Raw genomic sequence first — 27,795 nt, 5'->3', positions numbered from 1 at the left:
TTGATGTGTTGATATGTGTGATAATTACTTTTTTTTTTTTTTTTTGGTGGGAAATTGGAGAGGCAGGCTTGAGTGCAGGGGTTTTTATCCCATACATCTTTTAAGAGGGGACATGGAAAGGGCAGTATAGTGACTCAGTCCCCTGACTACTTCTCTGTGTCTGCAGGTGTGAAATGGAATCAAGGGGCTGCTCAGAAGGACACTGTCTTGTCACTCCTGAGATCAAAAGGGGGGACTGGGGACAGCAGGAGATTCTGATCATCATAGTGGTCCTACTGGTCATCGTCATAGTCTCTGCTGGGCTTCTCTTCTACTGCCGCCGTTGCAAGTCCCACAAGCCCGTGGCCATGGAAGACCCAGACCTCCTGGCCAGGAGTGTTGGTGTTGACACCCAAGCCACACCTGCCATTGAGCTCAACCCCCTGAGCACAAGCATCTGCAACAACCTGAACCAAGTGGAGCCCAGCAAGACCTCAGCTCCAAATGAACTCGTCACTTTTGGACCCAGCTCTAAGCAACGGCCAATGGTCTGCAGCGTGCCTCCCAGGCTTCCGCCAGTGGTGGTCTCTTCCCACTCTGACAATGAGGCCATCATTAAGAGGACCTGGTCAGGCGAGGAGATGGGTCAGTACAGCCACAGGCCTTTAGCCTCTGGGATTGATGGAACAGGGTAATAGACTGAAACACTCCCTTATCTGAGCCACCATCCAGCCCATGAAGGGATGTGGTCAAGGTCACAGGGCACTAGTGGGCTGGACCAGATCCCAGGCCTCTGGACTCAGAGTCTGGGCCTCATTCCACTGTACCATGATCTACTCCTCTAAATTCCAAGACATTCCACAGGATTGATGTCCATGGCAGAAACCTGTAGACCCTGGATGGGGTGGGTAGGATCCCTGAGGTGAAAAGGGGGCTTCTGTATATTTATGCGTTTCTGGAAAGGGAAAGAGAGGCAGTCGTCCAAGCTTCCGGTCGCCCAGTCTAGAGGTACAGCAGCCTTGGGCCAGACCTGGCTGACCCAGAGGAGGGACCTTCACCCCCTCTCATCTTTGGCTCAAAAGGAGGTGAATTTGTAAAGCACTTTATATTTTCTGGCTTATTCAGTAATAGTCAAAACAAGTATTTGCTCTTTCTGCCAGTAGGGTACTTGGGACCCATAAAGACACAGTGACTTATTCTAACTCACCCAACTATTCAGTAGCAGGGACAGAGGTAGGACCAAGGATGCCTGATCTCCAACCTTCCAAGCCACATCTCATTTAATCACCCTCTGTGATAGATGCCATCACACCTCCTAGTCCAAAATATGTGTTTGTTTCCTTCAATTAAGGAGACAAAACTCACCAGTAGGACTTGGGACAGAGCTGCTGTCTCCAGGAATGGGGGTGGGACGCACGGAGCCATTCAGATTCTTCCCTTATTCACTGACCCTTGGATCAGCGGCACAAATTTACAAGATGGGCTGGCTTTGAGTTAAACCTCTGGCTTTGAACTTGGCCCCACTGGATTCTAGATATTAATCTAAGCTGCCAGAGACAACACACACAGACGGGCCACATACCCACCGACTCCTCGGCCCATCTCTACCACATGCTAAGTCATGCAGAGCAGCTCTAAGGCCAGCTAGAACTTTCACCAGGGAAACTCAGAGCTCACCCTATCTTGCTGTTCCCTTTCAGTGTACCCAGGTGGAGCCACAGTCTGGCCCCCAACTTACTCCAGGAAGGAACGCTGGGAATACCCCCACTCCGAAGGGACCCCCGGCCCTCTGCCGCCATCGCCTCGCTGCCACCGGAACCCAGCTGTGATGCCGGACCCCACTGGCCTCTACGGGGGCTTCCCCTTCCCACTGGAGATGGGAAACAAGCGAGCACCCCTCCCACCCTGTTACAGCAACCAGAACCTGGAAGATCTGATCCCCCCACGGCCCCCCAGTCCCCGGGAGCACCTGCTGGCCCCCTGTCTCAACGAGTACACAGCTATCAGCTACTACCACTCGCAGTTCCAGCAGGGAGCGGGAGGGCCAGGGCCCTGCCGGGCAGAAGGGGGCTGCAAGGGGGTGAGCATGCGCCTCAGCCGGGCCGGGCCCTCTTACGCCGACTGCGAGGTGGGGGGCGGGCATCCCACGGGCCGGGGCCAGCCCCCGGCCCCCCCCAGCTATGAGGGCTCTGACATGGTGGAGAGTGATTATGGGAGCTGCGAGGAGGTCATGTTCTAGCTGTCCTCAGACGGAGGCAAGGGGGAGGCCGAGGACTTGGCGCCTTCCCCTGTCTGGCGGGGAGCGAGTTGAGCGTGGCTGGGAAAGTGGGAGGGAAGCCCCCATACCCAGTCCGGGCTGCCACATCTTGAAATGTGCTCTTCCAGACCCCCAGCTAGTCCCTGAGGATGAAGGGAAGCTGAGGGTACAGCTCCAGAAACAGGACTAGGGCCCCCAGCAGAAAGGGTGTGCACAGAGCCGTTACCCTGGAAACCCCAGGAAAAACTGACTCCTGGGATGGGTAAGAGGCAGTGTGCGGCTCCCTGACAGTCCCCAGGGAGTCAGGGCCTGAACGGGCCTGTCTGGCACGTTCTTAGACCTGCCCGTTGCTGCACTCTGCAGGCTGAGGTGGGATCATGCCTCACAGGCAAGCACCACACCTGCTGAGAGAGGAGGTCCAAGGTCACCGACCCTGCAGGGCAACAGGGTGTCCTACTAGGGGCTGAGAGGTGAGCAGCAGGGGAGCAGCTACCACATGTCACTTGTGCGCCCTGCCTGCCTCGCTCACATGCTCGCTGCAGAGTCTGCTCCACGTCAGGCACCGAGCTAGGCACCGGGCATAAGACAGTGAACCATGGCGACAAGGGTTCCCGAGGAGCATCACTTGGCCTCAGTCTCCTGGGGGTCCCACTCCTCTAATCTAATTCCAAGCACCTTGAGCCTCCTCTTTAAGTCTGACGTAAAGCCTGACTTTCTACCAGCCAGGGCCTGCCAGGATCTGTGCAGCCCCTGAAACGTCTTTGTTAAAGAATTCAGACCTCATGGAACTCTGGGTTCGTCAGCCCAAGTTTCGCAAGCACTTTGGGCAAAGGCAAGAAGGACATCATTCTTCATTTTTAAAAAAATTCTTAGGCACTTTTCAACCTTGCTGTCTGGATGTGTTGCCCCAAAGGGATTTTTCTTCCCTAGACACAAGGAAGTCAGAACTCCTATGCAGGGAAGGGTGGAGAAGCAGGGAGCCGGACATCAGGAGTGTCCTTTCCTGCCCCTCTGTTTCAGAGGCCTGCCAATCCAAGTGTTACCTGCAGCGACTCAACCCTATGCATGGAGGGTCATTGTGGGCACGTGTCTGCACGTGTGGGTGCTCATGTATAGTACATGTGTACACATGTGCAGAACATATGTAGCCAGGAGTGGTAGGGACCAGAGACTTCTGGTGGCCTTGCCACTCCCTCGCCTGCCAATCCCTGTCTCCGGTCCACTGTCTTTTCATGTGTGTTGCTTCTGGAGACAAAAGTCTAAAGGAAGAGCAAGAGCCACTCTCACCCACAGGGCTGCTGCCTCCAGCAAGAGGGAGCTGTGTGGGTGACAGGGTGTTTGTGTGCATGTTTCATGGCTGTGCGGGCGACTGTGGGCGTGAGTGATGGGATGCCTGGTTTCATTGGTCATTTGTGGTTGTTGTTTTTTTTTTTAACAATAAAATATCTTTTTTACTGTTATTTTCCGTGTCACTTAGGCTGTTTGGTCAGGGGAAGGTCACAAAGGTCTACAGGCCCTTCCAAGCTGAGGTTCGTGGGATTTGGGGGCTGGAAGGGACCCCAGAGGTCATTAAGCACCATGATTCTCAAACCTTGCAAAATGGCCAAAATACAGATCTCTGAGGCCCACACATACAAAATCAGAACCTCTGGGAGAAGGGCCCAGGACACTATTTGGAAAAAAGGCCTCTAGTTCGGATACAACTGTGCATAGTTAGTGGACACGTCTGCTAAGCAGCAGGTGAATGAAAGGCCCTGGACAAGACTTCAGGACTGCTGACCGCCACCCCACCCCACCCCCGGCCAGCACCCTTGGCAACACATCGCACTGGTCAGGGAGAGGGGACAATATCGCAGGTCTTGGGAGGCCAGCCAACTGATGCCCAGAGTCAGCCTGTGGCGCTGCTCCACAGCTCGCCCCGAAGCCCAGCTGGACATGAATGTCACCAGGCAACCTGGTCCGTGCGGGCCTTGAGGCTACAACACCAAGACTGGACAGTCCAGTCGCTGCCGACAGGCTCCCAGTGCAGGTGGGCAGAGAAGGCACGTCCATGGGAGGCACCACAGCAGACCGTGGCTCTGGGGTCCGATGGGCTCGGTTCCAAACCTGCTGTGCTACACACTAACGTGGTCTCAGGCAGATATGACCGGGCCTCTCACTGCTCAGTAAAATGAAGAGTAAATAATATCTCTATTCTCAGGGATAAGTTCAAAGAGCTTATAGCAGCATAAACAATAACTGGTGACCATTATGCTAGGGAACAATACTGGGTAGCATACAAATAGGATTAACTTATCAGAACTGTGCGGGAAATCACAAATAATCTAGTCCAGTGTCGCCCAAATTTCTGTTGCTTTGCTTACCACTTTTATGATTTTTGTCCTGATAGAATAACACCTGTACTATTATTTACTTAATTTTTTTTAGTGTATTTAGATTTTAAAAAATGTTTTTATTCACCTTAAAAGGATAATATCCATAAAAGAAAAGATCTGAAAATTCCTATTTTTTGTAGCGCACATGAAGTTACATAAACATTCTGGTTTTCCAAATGACTGTCTAAGGCCCTCTAAATCATCTCTGGGAAACACGGATCTTGTGCATCTTTGTTCTCAATGTTCCTCACCCTGAGGCCTGCAGAGGAGAAGGGGTTTGTGCGAAGTTCCACAGGTAGAACTTCACAGCAGTGAGACCACATTCAGGTCGGACACCAGCCTTGGCATCTCCCTAAAATACCACATGCTCTTCTCCTGGATGGGGAGCCTCTCTCCACCCAGCCCACCTCTCTCCCCACCTGGCCCCTCCTTCCCTTTGTCCTCCTGAGCCTGCACCTTCACGGATCAGCCACTAGAGGGCTCTCTGGGACCAAGAAGCAGAGCCGCAGATGAGAAGGTTTTCAGGGAAATCCTTGCATCTCAAGGCACTGGGGTTCTGATTCCAAATGTCCTGAGTCTGACACAGCATGACAGTGGCAGAGAAAGGCAGAGACCCAGACCTCGGCCTCCTGACTTGACCCAGGTGGAAACACAGTTCATCATAATCATCCTCACCACCACTACTGGCACTTGCTATATGACAGGTGCTGTGCACGCACTTGGCATGTCTTATCTCATTTAATCCTCACCAAAAACCCATCATGTAAGTACTGTCATCTCTGTTTTACAGATGAAGGAACAGGGGGCATCCAGAAATTAAGTGGCTTGTAACTTACAGTAGTGACTCAAAGTGAAGTCACCCAGTTCATGAGTGACAGGGTCAGGATTCAATCCAGGGCTGCCGGACTCCAGAACTATACCTTACATTTGGGTTCATGAAACCAGTTATAAATACAGGATATCAGAAGACTGAAGAACAGCAGAAACTAGTCCAAGGATCCAACTGAGTTCAGAGGCCAAGAACGTCACTATAATTCTAAGTGGTGTTAACAGCTGGAATGTCTGCTCAACCCCAAGGCTCAACTCCAGACCACCCTTGTAATCCTGCATCCAGTTCTGAGGCTGGGCCTTAAGAGCAACACGGTAACCTTGGGCATTGCTAGAGGAGAGAAGCTAGGAAGGGGGCGGGGCTGGGGGGGGGCGGCGAGGGCTCACAACCATGTCCCACGGGGAAGGGCAGCCGTAATCCACCAGGGGCACCTGTAATCCACCAGGACCAATGGCAAGGGAATTGTGAGGCAGCTCCTCGGATGGACAGCCTGCACTGCTGCACCATCACACGGAGTTTCTCAAGGCCTTATGGAGAAGGTAGATACATCTTCCAGGAATCAGAGCAGTGCTCTGGAGGGACACACGTCAGGTCTTGGGGGTAGAGCCACAAAAAGTGAGTATCTGGGGGTGGAAGAAGGGCAGACAGAGCCAAACCACTCTCATGTGGACTGAAGATTATGGAGATTCTATAAGATAGAGGGGGAAAAAAGATACAGTATGTAAAGTTTTAAGATATGGAGTGACTTGCCCAGGGCCCACGCTGGTTCCGTAGAGAACAGCTGCCCCGTCCTCCTGGTGCCACACCATGAATGGGTGAAATGCCTGCCTGCGAAGACACAGGGCCCAGGTGAAGAAAAACAGCCCATGCTGCAGCATCTGAGGACAGGCTTTGGGAGTTCTCGGTGACTCTGCCAGCTCCACCTTGAGGAGAGGCACAGGCTGCGGCACCGAAAGAAGAGCAGGATCATTCTCAAGGACAGGGCTGGGGAATGACAAGCCTTTAGAATTTTCTCATGATTCCTCAACAGACCTACAAGGTCCAACCAAGGAAAGTGCTTGGTTAGATCGACAGGAAACTCAAAATAAATAGAGTGATGTCAACTCCTCACAGGCCGGGACACCATTCTCTCCTGAAGGAGATGACACTGAATTTAGTAACCAGCCAATTACAGATACACGATTAGCCCCACAGACTGGCACTCAGCCCAATCCGATCAACACCACAATCAACTCATGATCTGGGGAAGTGGCCAAGTAGTCACGTCTCTCTAGCATCAGTAGCGAGGAGGCTAACCAGAGAAGCAGTGTTACAGCGTCACTGAGAAGGAAGCCATAAATTCTGACAGAAGCGGCCAGGGAAGGTTCTAGAGAGCAGCAGCCACTGGAGCGGGGTCTTAAAGTTGAGCTTCAGATTGAGTTCAGGGAGAAGGGCCAGCTGGGCTAAGAAAACAGCCCAAAAGGAAGGCCTGAAGGTTGTCAGTTTTTCAGCAGTGCTGGGTAGTTCTGATGGGTGGGAGTGGAGGGACTGTGGAGCACAGGGCGGGGAAAGCATCCTGGGGTCGGAAGGTGGGAGGAGCTAGGTGCCCAGACCAGGGCCTGGAGATATACTGTGTCCATCCAGGGATGTGAGGGGAAGAGTGACAGAATCAGGTAGCAGGGAAGTGAATCCTACGGGCAAAAACATGAGGTCTGGAGTCAGACAGACCTGGGTCCACCATTTAGAAAATGTGTGATCTTGGGGACTTCCCTGGAGGTTCAGTGGTTAGGACTCCGCGCTTCCACCGCAGGGAGCGTGTGTTCAATCCCTGGACGGGGAACTGAGATCCCGCATGCCGTGTGGTGTGGCCAAAAATAATAATAATGATAATAGAAAATGTGTTATCTTGGGCAAGTCATTTAACCTTCTATGCCTCAGTCTGAAAAGTGGGGATATTACCAGCACCTTCCCTCACTGGATCTGAGCACCGAAGAAAATAATATAGGTAAAGTGCTTAGCACGGTTGGCATAGTCAATGTTTAGAAGATGTTAGATATTTTATCACTGCTATTAAAGAGGCAGATCTTTTCGTAGTATCCATGACCACACACCTTTGTTCCATAGCCAAGACAAAAAGACATCCCCCCAGCTTGGGGTAGTTAGGGGCTAAGTGTACTAAGGCAGTGGTTCTTGATAGAGAGGGTGGTGATTTCCAAACATGCCCCTGCCCCAACACACACACACACACACACACACACACACACACACACACGGACCTTTGACCATGTCTAGAGACACTTTGGGTTGTCATAACTGGCAGGGTGCAAGTGGCGTCCAGTGGGTAGACTAGGGATGCTGCTAATCACCCTACAGGGCACAAGACAGTCCCCACAGCAAAGAACGATCCAGCCCAAAATGAACATAACATCAAGGCTGAGAAACTCTGTCCTAAGGAAACATATGTGGCCTTTAGGTAACACGGTAGCAGCTGGGAACCTGGCCTGAGGCAAAAGTACACGTAGGCCAAGAATTGCAGTTACGGCATATGGTTTGCTCATTTATAAAAAGGCACCGTTCTGGATCCTACATTTGTCAGAGTAAATATCAGGGTGAGTGAAAAACAAAAAACAATTCATGTATATATTATGTATAATATATATATAATATAAATATTCCATGACCAAGTGGGATTTATTCTAGGTAAGCTAGGCTGGTTCAATATTCAAAGATGAATCCATTTAATCTACCATATTGACCAGTGAAAACAGAAAAAATTTAAGATTATAGCAATTGACGCAGAAAAAGCATTCAACAAAATTAAGCCATTCAGTGTTTTCAAGAAAAATCTCTCAGTACAGGAATAGAGGGGAACTTCTATAAAAATCTTACAGTTGGCATCATATTGAAAGGTGAAAGACTGAAGGCTTTCCCTGTAAGATCAGGGACAAGGCTAGGATGTCACTGGAACCACTCTTTTTTAACACAGTACTGAAAGTTCTAGCCAGTGCAATAAGACAAAAAAAAAAAAAAAAAAAGGTATATAGATCAGAAAAGAAGTACAACTACTTCTATTTGTAGACAACATGTGCTATCTACACAGAAAATCCCAAGAATTTTAACCAAAAACTCATAGAACTACAAAGGGAGTGCAGAAAGGTCATAAGACAGGTTTAACACTCAAAAATAAATTTCATTTCTATATACTACCAATGAACATGTGGAAACTGAAATAAAAAACACATTACCATTTACAATTGCTCCAAAGAAAATTAAATACTTAGGTATAAATCTAACAAAACATTTACAAGATCTGATAAATGGCTAAAATAAAAAATAGCATCACCAACCAAATGCTGGCAAGAATGCAAAGAAACTGGATCATTCACACATTGCTGACAGAAATGTAAAATGGTACAGTCACTCTGGAAAATGGTTTGCAAAATACTTTTAACACTAAAAACGGGCTTGCCATACAACCCAGCAATTGTACTCCTGACATAACATCCCAGAGAAATAAAAACTTATCTTCATAAAGAAACTTGTACATGAGTATTCACAGCAGATTTATTTGTAATAGCCAGACCTGGAAGCTATGCAAATTTCCTTCAATGGGTAAATGGATAAACTGTGGTACATCCATGCCACGGAATACTACTCAGCAATGAAAAGGAATGAACGCTTCATACATGCACCAACATGAATGATCCTCAAGGAAATTACGCTGAGTGAAAGAAGCCAAACTCAAAAGGACACATAGAGTATAATTACATTTATAGAACATTCATGAAATAACAATGACAGAGATGAAGGACAAACAGATTAGTGGTTGCCAGGGGTTAGGGGATGTTGGGAAGGTGCAGGGCATGGATGTGTCTGTAAAGGGGTAGCATGAAGGAGTCTTGTGGTGATGGTACAGTTAAGCATCTTGATTGTGGTAGAAGAAGCCACACGTGATAAAACTGCTTTGAGCTACACAAACACACATACACGAACATGCACACACTCAAACGAGTGCATATATAACTGGAGGAACAAGAATGAGCTCTATGGATTGTGCTAATGTCAATTTCCTGGTTTTGATAATGTACTATAGTTTTCAAGCTGTCAACACTGGGAGAGACTGGGTGAAAGGTGCACTGGATCTCCCTATTTCTCTGCACCTTCCTGTGAATCTATGACTACTTCAAAATAAAAAGCTTAATTTTTTTAAAAACCAAATTTTAAAGGAGGAAAATTATTTGAATGAATACCTTACTAAAGAAGATAGACCAGGGGACCAGGGAACCAAGGAATCAGGGAACTTGGGAACCAAGAAAAGAAGGAAAATGGTCAGCTTGATGAAGAGGAAGGTGAAGGAGGAGGAGACGAGGTGATCAAGATGCTGGTTACACGGAGTAACAAAACCAAGAAACAGAAAACAGCCCTGTGCTTGCTGCTGGGGAATGAAATACTACAACATGGACCTTGACAACATTACGCAAAATGAAAGAAGCCAGAAAAAAAGGTCACGTATTGCATGGTTCCATTTATATGAAATATCCAGAATAGACAAATCCATAGAGACAGAAAGCAGATTAGTAGTTGCCAAGGGTTAGGAGGAGGGGGTGTATTAATCATGTTTTCTATTTTCTGTATTTTATGATGCTTTGACATCTTGGGGCCTTGTGGACCCAGAGGGGGATTGCCCCTCCCAGAGTCAGCTAACTCCTGGAGAAAGCAAACAGCTTGCCTGAGGACATCCCTTTGAAATGCAAATCAATCAGTCCTGAGTGCAAACCCCAACCCAACTCATTTAATCAGTCTGGAACACAGTCTCTGCCCTCAATCACCCCAGGACCAGTTATGGACAACTAGGGACCACCTCTACAGCCCAGGCTGCTCAAAGTGTTTACCTACCTAACCCTAAGTCTGCTCAGCTTGCTAACCCTGCCCTGCCTTGCCTTTCCCACAAAAACCTCAATAAAGGCTCCTGCCCACATTTCCCCCTCTCTTCTTCTGCCTCCGGATCACCCCTGGCACTTCCCCAGGTGGCTCCGCCTCCTGTTTCTATGGATCTGTGAGTATAAAAACTTCATCCTTCGTGACAGTCATATCTGTTTCTGTGTGCCTTACCATACCTAATTAAAACAAATCCCAGGTACATTTTAAAACCGGGGGGAATAGGAAGTGTTTCATGTGTATATGGTTGTCATTTGGGGTGATAAAGATATCCTGGAATTAGCTAGTGGTAACGGCTGCACAACATTGTGAATGAGCTAATTGTCTCTAGCGGTAAATTTTATTCTGTATTTCTGTACTTTGCATTTCTACATGGACAATCATGTTGTCTATAAATAAAAGGTTTTCTTTCCAAAAAAAGGCCAATGGTAAATAAGCCCAGGAAAAGATGCACAGCATCAGTAGTCATTAGGCAAATGCAAATTAAAATCACAATGAGGTACTACTACGTATCCATTAAGATGGGTAAAATTTTAAAAACCACAATATGAAGTATTGGTGAGGATATGGAGCAAATGGAACTTTCACAACTTGTTGGTAAGAACCCAAAATGGTACATCCACTTTGGAAAACAATTTTCCAGTTTCTTATAGAGTTAGTATACACTTAACCATACAACCTCACAATTCCGCTCCAAGGTATTTACCAAAGAGTAATAAATACATATGTCCACACAAATATCTGTACATGAATATTTATAGAAGCTTTATTCATAACACCCCAAACTGGAAGCGACCCAAATGCCCAACGACTGGTAAATAAATAAACAAACTGTGGTTCAGCCACACAACAGAATATTATTCCGCAATAAAAACAAACTCCTGATACATGTCACAACAGAGGTGAATATAAAAAGCATTATGCAAAGTGAAAGAAGTCAGACAGAAAGGACCATACTTAACGTTCCATTTATATGACATTCTAGAAAAGGCAAAACTACAGACAGTTCAGTTGTTTCCAAGGGCCAAGTGGCATGGGGATGGGATTGCAGAGGGGCACAAAGGACCTTTGGGTGGTAAACATTCTGATCTTCATTGAAATGGTGGTCGGCTGACTGCATGCATTTGCCCAAACTCATCAAATTGTGCACTTAAAAAACAGGTGACTTAGGTAAATTATACCCCAATTTTTTAAAAAAGAGGTGGGGGAGACCAAAGGCCAAGGGTCTAGTAAAGGGTACCAGTTGAAGACACACAGTTTCTTGGCACATGTCTGCAATGGGCTGGGTCTGAGGAAGCCAGCCTACTTGGCAAAACGCCCTAGCTAGACTTAGGACCCAAATCCAGTCCCTGTCACTCAATTTATGTCCGTGCAAGTGCAGTGGGCTTACCTTGAGGGCCTTGGTTACCTGGAAGGGGGGATTATGGCATTATGTACAGACATGAGCAGGAATAAAACCATGAAGAGGTGAACAGTCTAAGAAGGGTTGAATGCTCTGCCCAAAGCCAGTGAGCAAGACAAGATTATAATGAATGCATAACCAAAAAAACAAGTAAAACTGCTTTTCTCTAAGCCTTGGTTTTCTTCAATTCAGCTAATGTTTCATAAAATGTTTCATAAGCCCTTCATGCCAGGTACTTTATAACATTCTCTCTAACCCTCTCAATAGTCCCTAAGGGTGGCCCTCCCTCCTGAGGCTGCAACAAAGAGGGCAAGGCAGCAACTGCCTTGGGAAGGGCTTGGGTTCTGCAACCACAGGGCTCGCATACGTATCCCAACTCTGCCCCTTGCTGGCTGGTGTCCTGGAACAGTCACTGAATGCCTTTGACCCCCCTATCCACCCACCGCCAGTTCCAGTAGTAACACTGATCGTAGAAAACAGGCATCATACTTTCCCCACCTTCCTCTGTCAGTAAAGTTTTACACCTCAACAGTGTTCCTTGAGGGCTCTGCTTTTAGACAAGTCTAATCTAGTTAGTCAATGAAGATCAGTATTCAAATCATCTCAGGGGCAGCTTGGATGGCCTTGTTTTTCCTCTTAAATGTGACAAAAAGGGAGTCATCTCTTGCACGTCCTGAAATCTATCTTGTCAAGGTAGGTGTTACCTCTTGTATCAGTCAGGTTCTTCAGAGAAACAGAAACAGTAAGATGGAGATATTCATACTTACATATATATAGGAGGTGGTGGGGGGAGAGAGAGAGGAGGAAACAGAGAGAAAGAGAGAGAGACACAGACAGGCAGACAGACATTTCAAGGACTTCAGTGATTGTGCAGGCTGGCAAGTTCAGAATTTACAGGGCCAGCTAGCAGCTGGAAACTCTCGGGCAGGAGTCGATGCTGCAGTCTTGAGGCAGAATTTCTTCTTTCTCAGTGAAGCCTCAGTTTTGCTCTTAAGGCCCTTTAGCTGATTGGACAAAGCCCACCCACATTTTGAGGATAATCTTTTTATTTAAATGCAACTGACTGCGGACATTAACCACATCTATAAAACATCTTCAAGGCAACACCTAGGTTAGTGTTTGACTGAATAACTGGGTTATTCACTACAATCACCCAACCACCTTGACACTTAAAACTGACCATCACACCTGTCCTGGGGGGTCATCTGACACACACAGAGGGGGCTGAGAATTCCTACTCAAGTTTTTGAGAGAAGCAGGAGCACACTTAGGAAGGGCAGGATTGTCTAACAGAAAAATAACTACCGCCCTTTCTTGGGGAGTCTCCATCCACAGATGGTTCTGCTGTTCCCACTACACCCCTGGATGAGCTCTGTGACATAAACCAGAAACATTTTGACATAAGATCTAGTAAAGGGATCTGAGTGACCAAAAAAAAAAAAAAAGTGAAAACAAGGACACAGACTGCAACCTCTCAAAAATCAAAAATAAAATTCATTTATTAAGGAAAAGTTTAACACATGATCCGTGTGCAGAACCCAAAATAAGATCTTCCACGAGCTCCAGCATGCTCCACATCTCTATACATACCATGCGGAAAACACACTTCCAACGCAAGCACATAACATATACAGGACTGTCTTGTTATTAAGACCTGCTGGACAGTAGTTTTTCATATTCCTCTTATTCACACATCCACTGACATGTTCTACAACAGAGCCACATAATTTTATTGTTCAGTAAAACAAAATCACTTCTACAGCACCACCTTGATTGAAACAAAAAAACACAGCTGACAACAGGCACCCTCACCCTCACTCCCCACTGCAACTCTGGCAACCTTAGATCAGCACCATTTATGTCTCCTGGCCAGGAAAGGACCCAGTGGTACAAGGACAGGGAAGAAATGCCACAGGCAGATGCTGTGAGAGCAAACAGCCTTGCAACCAGCAGGACTGCCTAAAAGTATTGACCATGATTTCAAAGAAAAACCACTCTCTTTTCCCCTTGGAGACGTGTAACGTACTTTGAAAAATTTAATTCTAAGGCAGACTTCGAGCCGACTCCTGTACACCAAGTCATGCCACCTGCATTTTTTATTTCCACTGTGACAAAGCAGCTTTGTGTTCTGACCGGGGCCGATGCCGGGTCTCGCCTTAACATCCAATCAGCCATGAAGTAAACTGATACAGACCCCTTGTGGTGAGTAGTGAATAGAGGGAGCTGTAAACAAACATAAATTGAGATTCTGCACTTCCAAAAAGCATGAGGTGAACATGTAGTATTAAACAGAGATGACGTCCTACAATTAAGGAAGGGAGAGATTTTAGAAAAAAGAGAGACAGGAGAACAGGGAGGGGGAAAAGGTTTTCCTAATGTACCAGCTTGCCTGGGGCTAGAGAGTGAATGGTGAGCATCAGCCCGTGAATTTGGCTGGAGAGGTGAGTGACAGAGAAGGAGGGTGTAAGCAGCAGGTTCTAGTCACTGTGTGACTGCCACACAGTCACATATCTCTGGCCAGGGTCTGTGCAGATGAAGGGCTCCTAGCAGCTGGACGACAGCACAACATAAATATAAATAATGCCACTGGTGAATGGTACAACTTCTAGGAGAAAGTGAATAGTAGATGCCAGGTCATGCTGTTCCCAGCAAGAACCTACATTTATGGAGAGGTATACTGCCTACAGGGAGCTGGAAACCTGCTCCCAATAGTGGCATTTGCAGGACAGAACAAGGGGCTCTGAGAAGCTACCTCTGGGCTGATGGAATCTGGGGTTGCCCTGGGGAGACTGGAGAAGGACACAGAGCCGAACAGCACTGGGCCCGAAAGCCCCACGGTTTGGTTTGGTCTGGCAGGTGTGGTCTCACACTCCTGAAAGCCTTTGCTCTGTTGCTCCCTGATCAGTCTCTTACTGATGCTGGGGCTTTCTCACCAGAGACTAAAGCAGGGCCCAGGAAGAGGCTGGGCAGCTGGTCCCTGAGAGCACTGGGAGGAAAGCAGGGAGGGCTCCCTGACTGAGAAGCCCTGTGGGTAGCAGAGGAGTAAGCTTCCCTGAGCTGGCCCCGCGGGCTGCTTCCAGAAGAGGAAGGGCTTCCGCCACTACGACCTCTGGCCGACCCTTTACTCAACACCTCATTGCTGTGCAACTGCACAAGCGGGAAGGTCCCCATGGGGTCCGCCTTGCCTAGGTCTCCTGAAGCAGCCATGCAATCGGGCTGTCAAAGCAGCAAAAGCACGGGAAAGCAATTGAACAGGACGAAGGCCAGGCCAAACTAGCTTCCCGAAGCCCCAAGGCTAGACCTGTCTCTCCTATGCACCACCTTCCCTGGGCAGGGGCCCTGAAGCAAGAGACCTGGGGCCAGAGGACCTCAGTATTGTGCCATCTGGTCCTCAGGTCCCAGCATCACAGGCCGGGTCTCAAGACCCACCTGGAGAGGACTGCCTCTAGCAGTGCCCAGAGCCTCTGCCGTGGAAGCTGTGGGTGGGATACACATCTGATCCCCTTCTACTGGCCTGCACCTTCTCGCTGAAAACAACTCTCAGGACCGCTCTGGAAAGACTGCTGGAACCGGGGCTTGCAAACAGGAGCTGACAGTTCTTGAAGTTACACTTTGGTACTAGAAGATACTTAGAAAGCCCGAGGGCAGGGAAAGCCTTCAGCGGGCAGGGCTGCTGCCACCTCCAGCTAGAACCCTGGTCATGTAAGCACCTGTGAGTGACCACCAAAGAGCAGAAAGGATGGGGGAAAGTGTCATTTTCCTAAGGGAGACCAAATCACCACTGACTGCATCTTCCTAAGTGAATAAATTATTAGGTAGGTCAGGAGTCACTGCAATGAGAGAATCTGGCTTTGGAACAGAAGAGAAAGAAAAAGCTGGGGCTGTGAGGGCGAGTCACAGCCCCTAGGAGCTTTGGTGAAATACAAAAACAAAACCCCTGATAAAGTGGTGCTGTTCTCCCCACTTTCAGGTAGGAGCCTGGTAGCAGGGGTGGAGGACAGCAGAACCCTGTTATATATGCAGGGGAGTGCGCGCGCACACACACACACACACACACACACACACACACACACAGAGCTCAAGAGATGGAGAGTCAATGAACACCCTTCTGCAATACCTCTCACACCAAGAGGGAAGACGGGGCAGCCAAAAGCAAGGCAAGGGACCTTCCTCTGCCTTCTTGGCAGTTTGTTCCCAAACCTGAAGGCCGACCTTGAGGTGAGTCAGCCCTGAGGCTGTTTCTTTTCTGATACCCAGGGAGGCATGCGGGGGCGGGGAGGGACAAGGGCACGATTAGTGTTTAGAACACAGGAGACTGAAGTCCCAACCAAGTGGTTCCTTTAGAAGTCCAGGTCCTGGAGGCAGCTTGGGGCGGGGCACTGTTTCTGCCCATCCTCCTCATCCTCCGGGGATTGTAAACAACTGAGCACCACTCGTAGTGTCGGACCAGCTGCTGCAAACTCTAGGGACTGAATTTCACACGCTCTGGGCACACTGGCCTCGTCTTCTTGTCCATGGCAAGAGTCTGGGTGTCTTCCTGGACGCTGCCATGCCGCTTGTCTGTCAGGGGCTGAGGCTGGGAAACAGGCCTGAATGCACAAAGCAGCCATTTTCTAAGGCTCCTATGGAGAGAAACACCCCACGTGGCCATCCTTCCCTCGGCCTTGTGCACCGGCAAACATCTCCTGAGTCCTACATGTCTTCTCAGTAGGAAATCTGGCTGGTCAACGGGAGGCAAAGCCCATGGTGCCCCACAAAGGTCCACACTCTGATGATCCTGATGAAAATCTCTGGGGTCCTGGGCCAAGGGTGCTGAGGGTCTAAGCAGACATCTCCTGCACTAAGCTTCTCCTCAGCGGGAGAAGCTGAGTAAGCGTTTACTGAAGAAGGAACGATTCACAATAGTCCCAGATCCAGAGACGGAGTCTAAAAACAAAGGCTGATTTTAAATAAAAGATAAATATTTTCAATTTTGGCAGCACTTGATACCTTCCAGGAGTTCCAGCAACTAAGATAATAACAGTACCGTGACCCACACGAGGAAACCGGAGAAGAGGAGGTGTCGCCGAGGATGACAGCACGCCAGAGACAGTGAAGGCTAAAAACTCCAGCTTTGGGCAGCTGGTTTTAAACTACTAGGTAGGCTCCACTACGAGGTGGAGACTTGAACAGGTAGGAGAATATTGAGGTAAAATATTTGGGAGAGAGATAAGAGATGGGCCTGGCAAGGGCATAAAGAAGGGCATTCCCACTGACTTCATCTAGGCCTGGCCCGGGCAAGGAGAAAACATGAGGTGAGAGACACTAAAATTTTTAAATAAAGTGAGCTGTGCAACAGGAATAATTTGGATGAGGTGGGTCAGAAGGAGAAGGGCAGGCAGTAAGGGAGGAGGCGTGATCAGGGAAAAGAGTTGAAAAGTTCCGGGTTAAAATAAGTACAAATGAACAGAGATGGCACTGCCCCTAGAGGTACCTCCTGCATATCTGCTGCCCACCCTCTACCTTGCCCTCACCCCTACCTGGCTCAGGGAACCCAGGTGCCAGTTAAGGGTACGTGGATGGCAACCTTGCCTTTACCCAGAGCCCGGACCCTACCTGAGGCTCTGGGGCCAGGTGCTGGGGAACATACAGGGTGGAGTGGGCCGGTGCAGGGAACGCACCCAGCCCGCTATACAAAGGCACTGGTGGAGTTGATGAAGACGGGAGTGCTGCTGGGCTGGATCAGCTCGTAGAGGGTCACATACGTCCCCACCACAAAGCCCACGAAGCCCAGGAGGCTGATCAGGGCGTCCTTGACGATGGTGACGGGGCTCATGCCCTCTGAGTGGTAGGTGGCGATCTCCAGGAGGGGCGGGATGATGAGGGCCAGGGCACTGCTGCTCACGGAGCCCACCAGGGAGATGACCAGGTCCAGGCGGGGGATGAGGATGGCCAAGACGCCTGTGGGAGAGAGGACACGCCTGTTGATGACTGCCCAGAGCTGAGAGAGACCGCCTCACTGTTCAGCAAATTTAGCAAGTGTTCTTCTCATAGTATGGAGAGCTCCAAGGAAGCTGAGACATCGTCCAGTCCAATCTCTCATTCCACAGATGAGAAAACTGATGCCCGGAGATGTGGCATGACCCGGGTCTCACAGCAAGATGGCAGAACTGGGACTGGAAACCAGAGTTCCCAGCTTCGCCTGCCACAGTCCTTGACTTCCACCTTTCTGAGGAAAAGGAGCCAAATTACATTCCAGGGTCACCCGGTCCTACCAAAGGAGAGCAAGTGGAGAGCAGGAGAGGAGGTGAACCTTTTCTGAGCAACTGCTCATCTTCTTACCGCTGAGGGTACCTCCGACACAAACCGCTCTACTTGAATGACAAGAAGCAAAGCGGGGAGAACACCCTCCTTCTTCTGGAACGATCCCATGTCAGCCCCATTGCACAGAGCGTTTTCATACAGGGAAAGGAGAAGCAGGTCTGTGTGCAGGCCAACCTCAGAAGCAAGGCCCCCCATGAGGACTGCGTCCCTGTGCCAGAACAAACCAGTGGCTCCCACACCTGAAACTCAGCCCAGGTGTACACGAGGAAGGTGCAACTGATGATAAAGGTGAATGGGGAGGGACTTCCCTGGTGGTCCAGTGGGTAAGACTCCACGCTCCCAATGCAGGGGGCCCGGGTTCGATCCCTGGTCAGGGAACTAGTTCCTGCATGCCGCAACTAAGAGCCCACATGCCGCAACTTAGGAGTCCACATGCTGCAGCTAAGAGGTCCGCATGCCGCAACTAAAGATCATGCGTGCTGCAACTAAGACCCAGTGCAGCCAAAATTAAATAAATAAATAAATATTTTTTAAAAAGATGAGTGGGGGCTGCATGAGGAAACGCCATCGGCTTCCAGAGCACACCAGCACCTGTACCACCAGCCAGCTGGCCAGACGGCTCTGTTTAAAACCAAGGGGAGGAGGCTCCACTGACCACACTTATTCCAGTGCCCACTGACCCCACTGCTCCCACCTAACTCTGCTCTCCACTCGGGGGTGAAGGCCAATGTTTCACAGGTTTATTGAGGATTATGGCCTCTGGAATCAGGCACTTGTGTGCAAACCCTGGCTCTGCCTTGAGTGACACATGGCTCCTTTCTATTTTCCAGTTTTCTTGTTGGCAAAACAGGGATACAAAAAGCTCTTACATCACAGAGATGTTGCGATGATCAAAGGAGATTACACAGGCACTTAACTAGAGTCCTGGTGTACAACAGGCACATAATACAGTTAATATTATTCATCACTGGTATATATCTTGTTGCTTATGGAAAGTGCATTGTTAACTCGTTAGTCATCGAATGTATTTTGATGGATTGTCCTCCCCGCTGTGGGGCTCCAGCCGGAGGTCCTGGGCATTGAGATAGCGATCCAGGGCACATCTGTAACCTCACTGATCCCTATGAGAGACTCACACTAGACACGGGGGTTTCAGTTCTAACTTCATTTCATAAAGTAGAAATGTAGTTAAATTGCTCTGAGGAAGGCACCACAGTGGTGAGAGGCCAGAACGTCTTGTACTGGCCAGAGTCCAATACAGCCTTTTTACCCTCCAGATGGATTGTCTGAATCGATCGCTGCTTCTTTGGCTGAGCACCAGACGAAAGCAGTGGGCTGCATCTAGAGGCCAGGCTTTATGAGAAACATCTACTTTTAAACTGGAATACCACTCCATGCGGTAAAGGGAGAGGCATGCTGGGAGCCGGGATTTAGCAGGGGAGGAGCAGGGTCACATCACCTGTCTTACACTCACTCTGCAGCTGTGCTGTCCGATAACGCCACAGTCACTAGCTGTCTCAGTCTAAATGAATTCATTCCCCAATCACACTGGCCACATTGCAAGGACTCAACTGCCACCTGTGCCTAGTGGCTACTGTCCTGGACAGCACACCTAGAACACTCCCAGCACATAGACCGCCTAGTGTCTAGCACACAGCACTGGGGAGCATCCACTCACTGAGCTGAACTTCCCTCTGCTCCACGGGTACGGAACTCCACAACATTATTATGGTCCCTGTGGAAGGAAAGGTCAGAAGAATTTAAATGATAGAAAGTGACAGAGCTGGGACTAGAGTCCAGCACCTCAAGCCCCTGCTACAGTCACATCATAGACCTGATGATCAAGAAAATACAGAGTCGGACTTCCCTGGCGGCGCAGTGGTTAAGAATCCACCTGCCAATGCAGGGGACACGGGTTCGAGTCCTGGTCCGGGAAGATCCCACATGCCACAGAGCAACTAAGCCCTTGTGCCATGACTACTGAGCCTGCGCTCTAGAGCCCGCAAGCCACAACTACTGAAGCCCACGCGCTCTAGGGCCCGCGTGTCGCAACCACTGAGCCTGCGTGCTGCAACTACTGAAGCCCGTGCACCTAGAGCCTGTGCTCCGCAACAAGAGAAGCCACCGCAGTGAGAAGCCCGCGCACCGCAATGAAGAGTAGCCCCCACTCACTGCAACTAGAGAAAGCCCGTGCACAGCAACGAAGACCCAACGCAGCCAAAAAAGAAAATACAGAATGATACATGCAGCAGGAGGGAGAACAGGGGATCTGGCTGATCGGCGGAAAGATCCTGTCTGTGAAGAACTGGGGGAGTCTGATATCGGGTTAGCTTTCCCAGGGATGCACCACAATCGTGTGGTAGAGAATCCGGTACAGGTCAGCCCTGACCTCTCTCTGCTTTGTAGAGGACACCAGACAACGATTTTGAAGCCTGGATAACAAAAGGGGGTACAAGGAAAATGAGTCTCAGATGTGCCTCTGCCGCCCAGGGTTTTATAGCCCTGGGGCAATCCCTTCCTCTTCCTTTCTTCTATATTCAACCATCATGGCAATTATCCATGAATACCCTCACTGTTCTGAAGCCTTCAGAAAGTCTAAAAAAAGGATAAGCTTTTAACTTGCTCTGCAAGTTAAAAATAGTCTGTTTCAGCCTTTAGTTATTTCTAAATAGAGTTGGTGATGTCCCTCAAACCTTCAGGGTTGAATATGGAGGAAAGTTGGAAGTGAAGTGTCTGTAGGCTGATGACAAAATGGCATTCTCATCATGGATAACCTGACGCTCAACGAATGTTGATCTGCTGTGTGACCTGGAATAAGACACTTGCCCTCTCTGGGGTCTGGGTCTCTCTCTGCCTAATGTTTAACCACACAGTGGTGGCTCCAGATGTTCCAGTTTGGGTGAGCAGTGGGGTGGAAACAGCTGAGGCAGCCATGAGACCTAAGCCTGGGAGAGGGCTGGTATAGGAGTGTGATTAAAGGTCTGGACTCAGAACCTAGGCTCCAGTCCACCACTGACCAGCCAGTTACTTAACCTGTTTAAGACTCATCTCCCATACTGCTAAAAAGGGATGGTCAGATGAGATCATTCACGTAAAGAACTTAGACTGCTACACACATAACAAGTGCTTCATACATGTTAGCTAACAGCGTAACCCGTCCCTGCTCAGTAGTAGGCTGTGTGTGACCTGGGGGGAAATCAGTTCCCATTCTGAGCCGCAGTTCATTTACCCATGAAGCATGGTGATTGTATTAACATTGGATGATCACTCAAGTCACACTCGACTCTGAAATTTTAAGGAACTGTGCAATGCAGATTTAGTCACGTAGGAATGTGTTCTGGGACGTGTCCCTCAACTCACTGTCAACTGGGAAGCAACGTGTGCTGCTCCAGAGTGGCACAGCGGAGAGACGGGATTCCGCTCTAAGAACACATGGTTGGGCCGAAAACGTAGCTTCTAGCCTGCCTGCTTTTGCACCGTTAAAGGGGGTGTGAGTTATTCCTCCTGGTCCCCAGGATGCTCCAGCCCACTCAAGAGAAGGGAGGATTTTATCAGAGACAATGAGCCCCTGGAGGACATAAGTCAGAGGACCTGCCCAGCCCTCCCAGCTCTGACAGTCTGTCCTCTCCCTTCCCTCTCTCATATTAGCCTGGAGGACAGATGGGTGCTTCATGATATGCGTTATGCTCCACTCTGATAAGAATTAAGTGAAAACAGAAACAGAAGCTTGTGAGATCAGAATCTTTTCTCAGATTGGATGGAGATGTTCCATTTCATCATGACTTTAAAAAGCAATCTAAACACTGGTTCTTGTTTTTACTTCAACAGATATACAAGATAAGTATGTTTACCAAAAATATCCTTAATAGAAGTATTTTTAAAAGGGCAAAACTTTTCTTTTAAAGCCAGGACCACAGGGTTGCAAACGGAGCACTGTCTTCCTGTCCTACCTGGCCTGGATATTCAGCTGAACCAAAATACAGCCTGGCATTGGAGAAAGATAATGGAGGGAGAAGGCGGGAAGAGTGAGCCTCCCGCTAATACACTGGGGGAAGAGGAAGAGAAAGGGACCCAAACTGAGGGCTCACTAGCCAAGGCATCTGTTTACCACAAGGCAAAATGTGGCAAACTAGTTTTCACTAATTCCAGAGGTGGGAATCAGTACTTGGGAAAGATACAGGAGCAACTAAAACCTCTTCTAGCACTGAATGTCTTTACTCCATGAGTTAAAATAAAGCCCTCTAGAAAGAGAAACCCAAGAAGGCAGAGATCTCGGGAAGCAGCCAACTGGGAATACCCTATCCCTACTCCTCCACGAAAACAGCACTCCATGCAAAGAGGAAGACCACAAACTCCCAACTGGCAGTTGCCAGACCTCTGCATTAGCCTAGCTGTGGCATGAACAGAAAGGGGGCCCTGAGGACAACCAGACCACATGATTAGTGAAGAGGGCTCCAACTGTATTACAAAACATCTTCCCTTTGGGTTAAGAAACACTGAAAATGTGACTTTAACTGCTGAAGCAGCAGGAGGCCAATGGCCATGTCCAGAGAAGGAACTGATTGGGATTCTGGAGCCTGCGGTTGTAGACCAGCAGCAGAAAGAGCTGACTTACGCACAAGACGACAGAAAGCACTTTAGAGACAAACACGCACTGACAGAAATCCCTTGGACACTTACAGCTCCCGTGTCCAGAAGTGCTTACTGCTATTTATTATGATCAATGCTGGTGAGGCCCACCTGTGTGACTCTTAAATTGCTAGAAATCTGCCTTTAAAATTAACAGCAGTCTTGGACAGGATATACAATTTCATTTAGTGGGAGTATAAATTTTAAAAATAATACAAAAGCACGGGAAACAACTTATATGTCCAACATTAAAGGAATAGTTTAGTAAATACAATTCATCAATAAAATGGAATACCACGCGGTCATAAAAGTATTTATGAAGGATATGTATATTCATGATGTAATTTTAAACAAAATGCAAAAGGCAAAGTTATATGTACACTAGGATGGCAACTATTTGTAAAAAGCGCCCATGAGGGACTTCCGTAGCGGCGCAGTGGTTAAGAATCCGCCTGCCAATGCAGGGGACACGGGTTCGAGCCCTGGTCCGGGAAGGTCCCACCTGCCACGGAGCAACTAAGCCCGTGCGCCACAACTACTGAGCCTGTGCTCTAGAGCCTGTGAGCCACAACTACTGAGCCCATGTGCTGCAACTACTGAAGCTCGTGCACCCAGAGCCCGTGCTCCACAACAAGAGAAGCCACTGCAACGAGAAGCCTGCGCACCACAACAAAGAGTAGCCCCCGCTCGCTGCAACTGGAGAAAGCCCACGTGCAGTAACGAAGACCCAACGCAGCCAAAAATAAATAAAATTTTAAAAAAGAAGAAAAAATAGCGCCCATGAGGATTAACACAGAAGATAAAATGCAAAAAAAAATTATTTTAAGTCACTGGGATACTGGGAATTTCATTTTTACTTACTCCAGATCTAGACAGTCTTCAGGTGTTTTTACATTAACTTTCTTTTTTCGAGCAATACTTTGGTAGAAATTCAAAATCAGGCTCAAAGTAGCTGTGCAGCATCACAGAATTTTAGACATGAGGTGATCGGATACCCTTCATATCTTACAGATGAAGAAGCTGAAGCCTTGCGACCATCCCCGCGGTGGAGACAGGGAGTACGGTGTACAGCTATTAATGCTGCTGCCCTTTTTCTTTACAGCTGCAAGACCAAGACGTGGGAAAGGCCAAAAGGCATTGAAAAACCGCTTTGTTTGGACCTGGAAGCTTCATGCTCTAAAGGGTCTGGCTGCTTGGAATGTTCTACATTTTAGTCTAAACAGGCTTCTTAATTGAGATGGTTTTGTTGTTATTCTATCTTCAATAACAGGTTTGTGACATTCTCATACCTAACTGAAGTAAAATGTTTCAAGTGGCAAATGCCACAGAGAATCAGTTCGAACCACTGAAGGACAGGTTAGGGCCTCAAGGAATCCAAAGAAACTACTCTTCGTACAGCCCCGGCTGCCCTCAGGTGGAGCCAGCCTCTTCCAGCCTCTTGTTCTACACAAGTTCTGGACATAAGGTGGCCTGCTAAGCCTGCATGTCCAAACATACAGGCTGGCAGTAACTACTGTCCCACATGAAATCATAAGAAAATGAGCACCAGTCTCTGACGTGTGTTATTTTCCTTTCCTCTCCTCTCCAACAGTGTGAAATTAAGCATCAAAAAGTAGACACAGGGCTTCCCTGGTGGCACAGTGGTTAAGAATCCGCCAGCCAATGCAGGGAACATGGGTTCCATCCCTGGTACGGGAAGATCCCATATGCCGCAGAGTAACTAAGCCCGTGGTGCACCACAACTACTGAACCTGCACTCTAGAGCCCATGAGCCACAACTACTGAGCCCGTGCGCCACGACTACTGAAGCCCACGTGCCTAGAGCCCGAGCTCTGCAATAAGAGAAGCCACCTCAATGAGAAGCCCGTGTACCGCAACAAAGAGTAGCCCCTGCTCGCCACAACTAGAGAAAGCCTGCGTGCAGCAATGAAGACCCAACGCAGCCGAAATTAAATAAATAAATACATTTATTAAAAAAAAAAAAGGAGACACAGCCATCTTTGGTGGATGGGGAAGAGTGGTGAGAAGGTTGAATTCCAAGTGGAAAAAAAAATGAGGCTGGACCAAATGCTCCTGCTTCCCTTGGGGTCGAGGGTGAGGAAGAGGAGAGAAAGCTGAGACAATGACAAGAAAATACCCAAACTAGCAATAAAATGAGCTGCCATTAAAATTTATAGGTATAATTGAAAACAAACAGTTACATCAAAGATCTAAAATCACTTACCAATTAACCTTCTGCAAAAGGATCTGAAGGTACAGAGAAACAAAAACAAATGAACACAGATAAATGCAATTAAGTTGGTGCTACAGTAAAATGCCTCTGCTGAATCCCACAATTACTTCACAGTCTCCAGGGAAAGCAAGAGAAGCCTAGGGCTGGGAGATGAAGGGGTTGCACCCTTTAATAAGATGACAATGTAAGGCTAAGTCACAAGCGACCACAGGAGAAGGGAAAAACAACCCAATGCGCTTGAAGATCTAAAGCGGCTCATGTTGGGCTTCCCTGGTGGCGCAGTGGTTGAGAGTCTGCCTGCCAATGCAGGGGACACGGGTTCGAGCCCTGGTCTGGGAGGATCCCACATGCCGCGAAGCAACTGAGCCCGTGAGCCAAAACTACTGAGCCTGCGCGTCTGGAGCCTGTGTTCCGCAACAAGAGAGGCCGCGACAGTGAGAGGCCCGCGCACCGCGATGAAGAGTGGCCCCCGCTCGCCGCAACTAGAGAAAGCCCTCGTACAGAAACGAAGACCCAGCACAGCCAAAAATAAATAAATAAATTTATAAAAAAAAAAAAAAGCGGCTCATGTCATTTGAGAGTCATGCTGTAGAAGGGAGGTGAGATCCACAGACAGTGCCAGGAAAAGCAAAGCGAAAACCAAGAGGCATCTAAGGATAGTATGAGGTCTGTGAATCAGAGACTGCTGGTTCCTGCGGGGCGCAGCGGAGAGGAACCTGGCAGGAAGCACAACATATGGTAGCGGAGGCTAAGCCAGGCTTGAGAAGAAAATGAAAATGGGGCGGTGAGAGGAGTCAGGGCCAGCTCAGTGCCCCAGCTCTTCCGGCAGGGACAGCACATTGTACCCAGACAGACCTGCCTTCTCTCGAGGAACCACTCTGAAACAAAGCCCATTATTTGAGCTATCCCTAACCTTTCTTCCAGCGCCCCTTGGATTCAAGAATCAGGGCCCTGAGAGTTGACATTATGAACACTTTCACGTGGAAGCTGTCTCCTCAACACTCAGAGCTAATCCATCCACAGAGGAAACATACATATTGGATCAAAGCCTCCAGAGTTGCCAGCAGGAGACAGGAGTAAAATCTAGAAGAGTCCAAGCATCCTATCTTATCACACATTAAGGCAATTTACTGGAAAAGCAAGCTATATCACATTCCTTCCTTTCAGTCGCTTTGAGGCAACAGTGGCCTGCAGGCAGTGGGTTGTTGCTCTAGGCTGGTCTAGGAGAGAGCCGGAAGGGCTGTCAAATAAAGGCTATAAGAAGTCAGATTCTTGGTTGCCATCAGCTCTCTGGGGCTGGGGAATCCAAGGTACCCAAGGTCCTACCCAGGTCCACCCTATAAGAAATCTTCAGCAGGAGAGCTGCCCAAGATTAAGGTCAAGGGACAGTCTTTAGTTCCTCAGCTCCAGTAAGCTTTTTCCACGCAGATCCAGGATGCTGAACTTTCACCCACTGTCCTAGAAGTAATATCAGGAAGACAACTGCAGGTGGCTTGAGGAGGTCCATTCCAGGATGGGCACTAGTCTGATTCCCACGTTTGCTTGGGTAAGGATGGACAGCCTCTTCCCTGTCCTCCTCTTGCTAACAGTTAACCAATAAAGTCATTTCTGACTTTCCATACTATGAGTGCATGCTAGACAACTTTCACATCATTCATCCCTAAAACATTCCATTCTGGTCTAATTAAAAAATCACATAGACCTATCTTTACTTTATAGAGGCTTGGACTGGATAATTTAAAGAAAGTCCCAGGGAAGTCTCAATATAATAAGGAAAGACGTTTCTTTTCCAAAAGAATAAAATGAAGGGAAAAAAAAAAAAAACAAAACTTAAACACAACCAAAAAGAGAAATCTATGATTGAAGCATTCAATTTGGAAAGAAACTGCAAATCGCCTAGAAATTTAAATTAGATATTATAGACCAATTTATTCAAGGATTCTCTATTCTATCAATTCACAGAATCTTCAAAAAAAAAAAAAAAAAAAGAATTTATTTTTAGTTTTGAACTTGTACCAGTTTTAACCAAGAGCAAATAGGGTGATATCTCGTCTCTCAACTCATGCTCCTGGGTGTGTGGTCAGGGAAGAGGAATAAAACACAAAGTGATAAGTCAAACACCTAGGTTAATCAACAGAAATTTTCTAAGAAACATATTTTAGTAAGACCAACATCCAAAAGTGTCTAGAATAGTATCAAGCAGTCTCAAAATGAAATCCAAGGAATAGACTGTCATATTGGAAACACGATTATTTGAAAAAACAAACATACACCTGCTATCAAAGTAACCTATAGTACTCATTATGCATATGGGTTAAATGGCTCTCTTTTAAACTTTTGCCATATTTCATACGGAATAGTAATTGCGCATGTTTACCATGAATTATGACCATCGCCATTGCATTTTAGGCCATATCTACAAATAAAGCACCATTTCCATTCCCGTGTCCTTTAGAGCACATCTATAATCAATTCACTCCCTTCATGGACGTGCCTCAACTCTGAAGCTGAGACTGCACCCCAAGTTCTCTGCTCACACAGCACTGGCCATTTCACTATGATACAAGTTCTCTCTCATGAAAGCCCTGGGGACTCGGTGCCCTCTGGAAGAAAACAGACAAGGCAATGATCTTGCCCTCTACTCACACGTCAGGCAGACCAGCATGGTGCGCATGGATAGGTCTACCACCAGCTTCCAATGCTCAGGCACACGGGCCACAAAGAAGGGGATGATGATCTCGGCCGGGACGTAGAACTGGAGGGCGTAGGTGAAGAAGATGCCGATGGAATAGAGCAGCTTAACTGACTGGTACAGCCTGCAGAGAGAGCCGAGACACGTTCAGAGCCGGCTCTGCACGCTCATACACCAGC

At 48.1% G+C, this 27,795-nt stretch overlaps 2 protein-coding genes across 7 annotated transcripts in view; one reads left to right on the top strand and one right to left on the bottom strand.

The window, feature by feature from the left end:
• FAT2 (FAT atypical cadherin 2) overlaps window positions 1-3,651 on the top strand; it is a 62,593-nt gene extending 58,942 nt beyond the window's left edge. The window contains exons 22-23 of the mRNA XM_059917537.1: window positions 167-624; window positions 1,680-3,651. Coding sequence (XP_059773520.1) covers window positions 167-624; window positions 1,680-2,218 — 997 coding nt within the window. The 3' untranslated portion in view covers window positions 2,219-3,651. The remainder of the gene's footprint in view (window positions 1-166; window positions 625-1,679) is intronic.
• Window positions 1-27,795, bottom strand: part of SLC36A1 (solute carrier family 36 member 1) — a 161,367-nt gene that overhangs the window by 91,229 nt on the left and 42,343 nt on the right. For 3 of the 6 annotated variants that reach the window (XM_059917538.1, XM_059917540.1, XM_059917539.1), the window contains 2 exons: window positions 27,571-27,740; window positions 13,225-17,699 (listed from right to left, as the gene is read on the bottom strand). In XM_059917538.1, coding sequence (XP_059773521.1) covers window positions 17,428-17,699; window positions 27,571-27,740 — 442 coding nt within the window. In that variant the 3' untranslated portion in view covers window positions 13,225-17,427. Of the gene's footprint in view, window positions 1-13,224; window positions 17,700-26,034; window positions 26,383-27,570; window positions 27,741-27,795 lie in introns of those variants that run through there. The other 3 variants (XR_009502437.1, XM_059917541.1, XM_059917542.1) reach the window with 2 other exon arrangements.

The sequence above is a fragment of the Balaenoptera ricei genome, chromosome 3, assembly GCF_028023285.1.
Source record: "Balaenoptera ricei isolate mBalRic1 chromosome 3, mBalRic1.hap2, whole genome shotgun sequence".
NCBI lineage: Eukaryota > Metazoa > Chordata > Mammalia > Artiodactyla > Balaenopteridae > Balaenoptera > Balaenoptera ricei.
The sequence above is the reverse complement of the archived record's forward strand: the minus strand, read 5'-3'. Positions and strand labels throughout refer to the sequence as shown.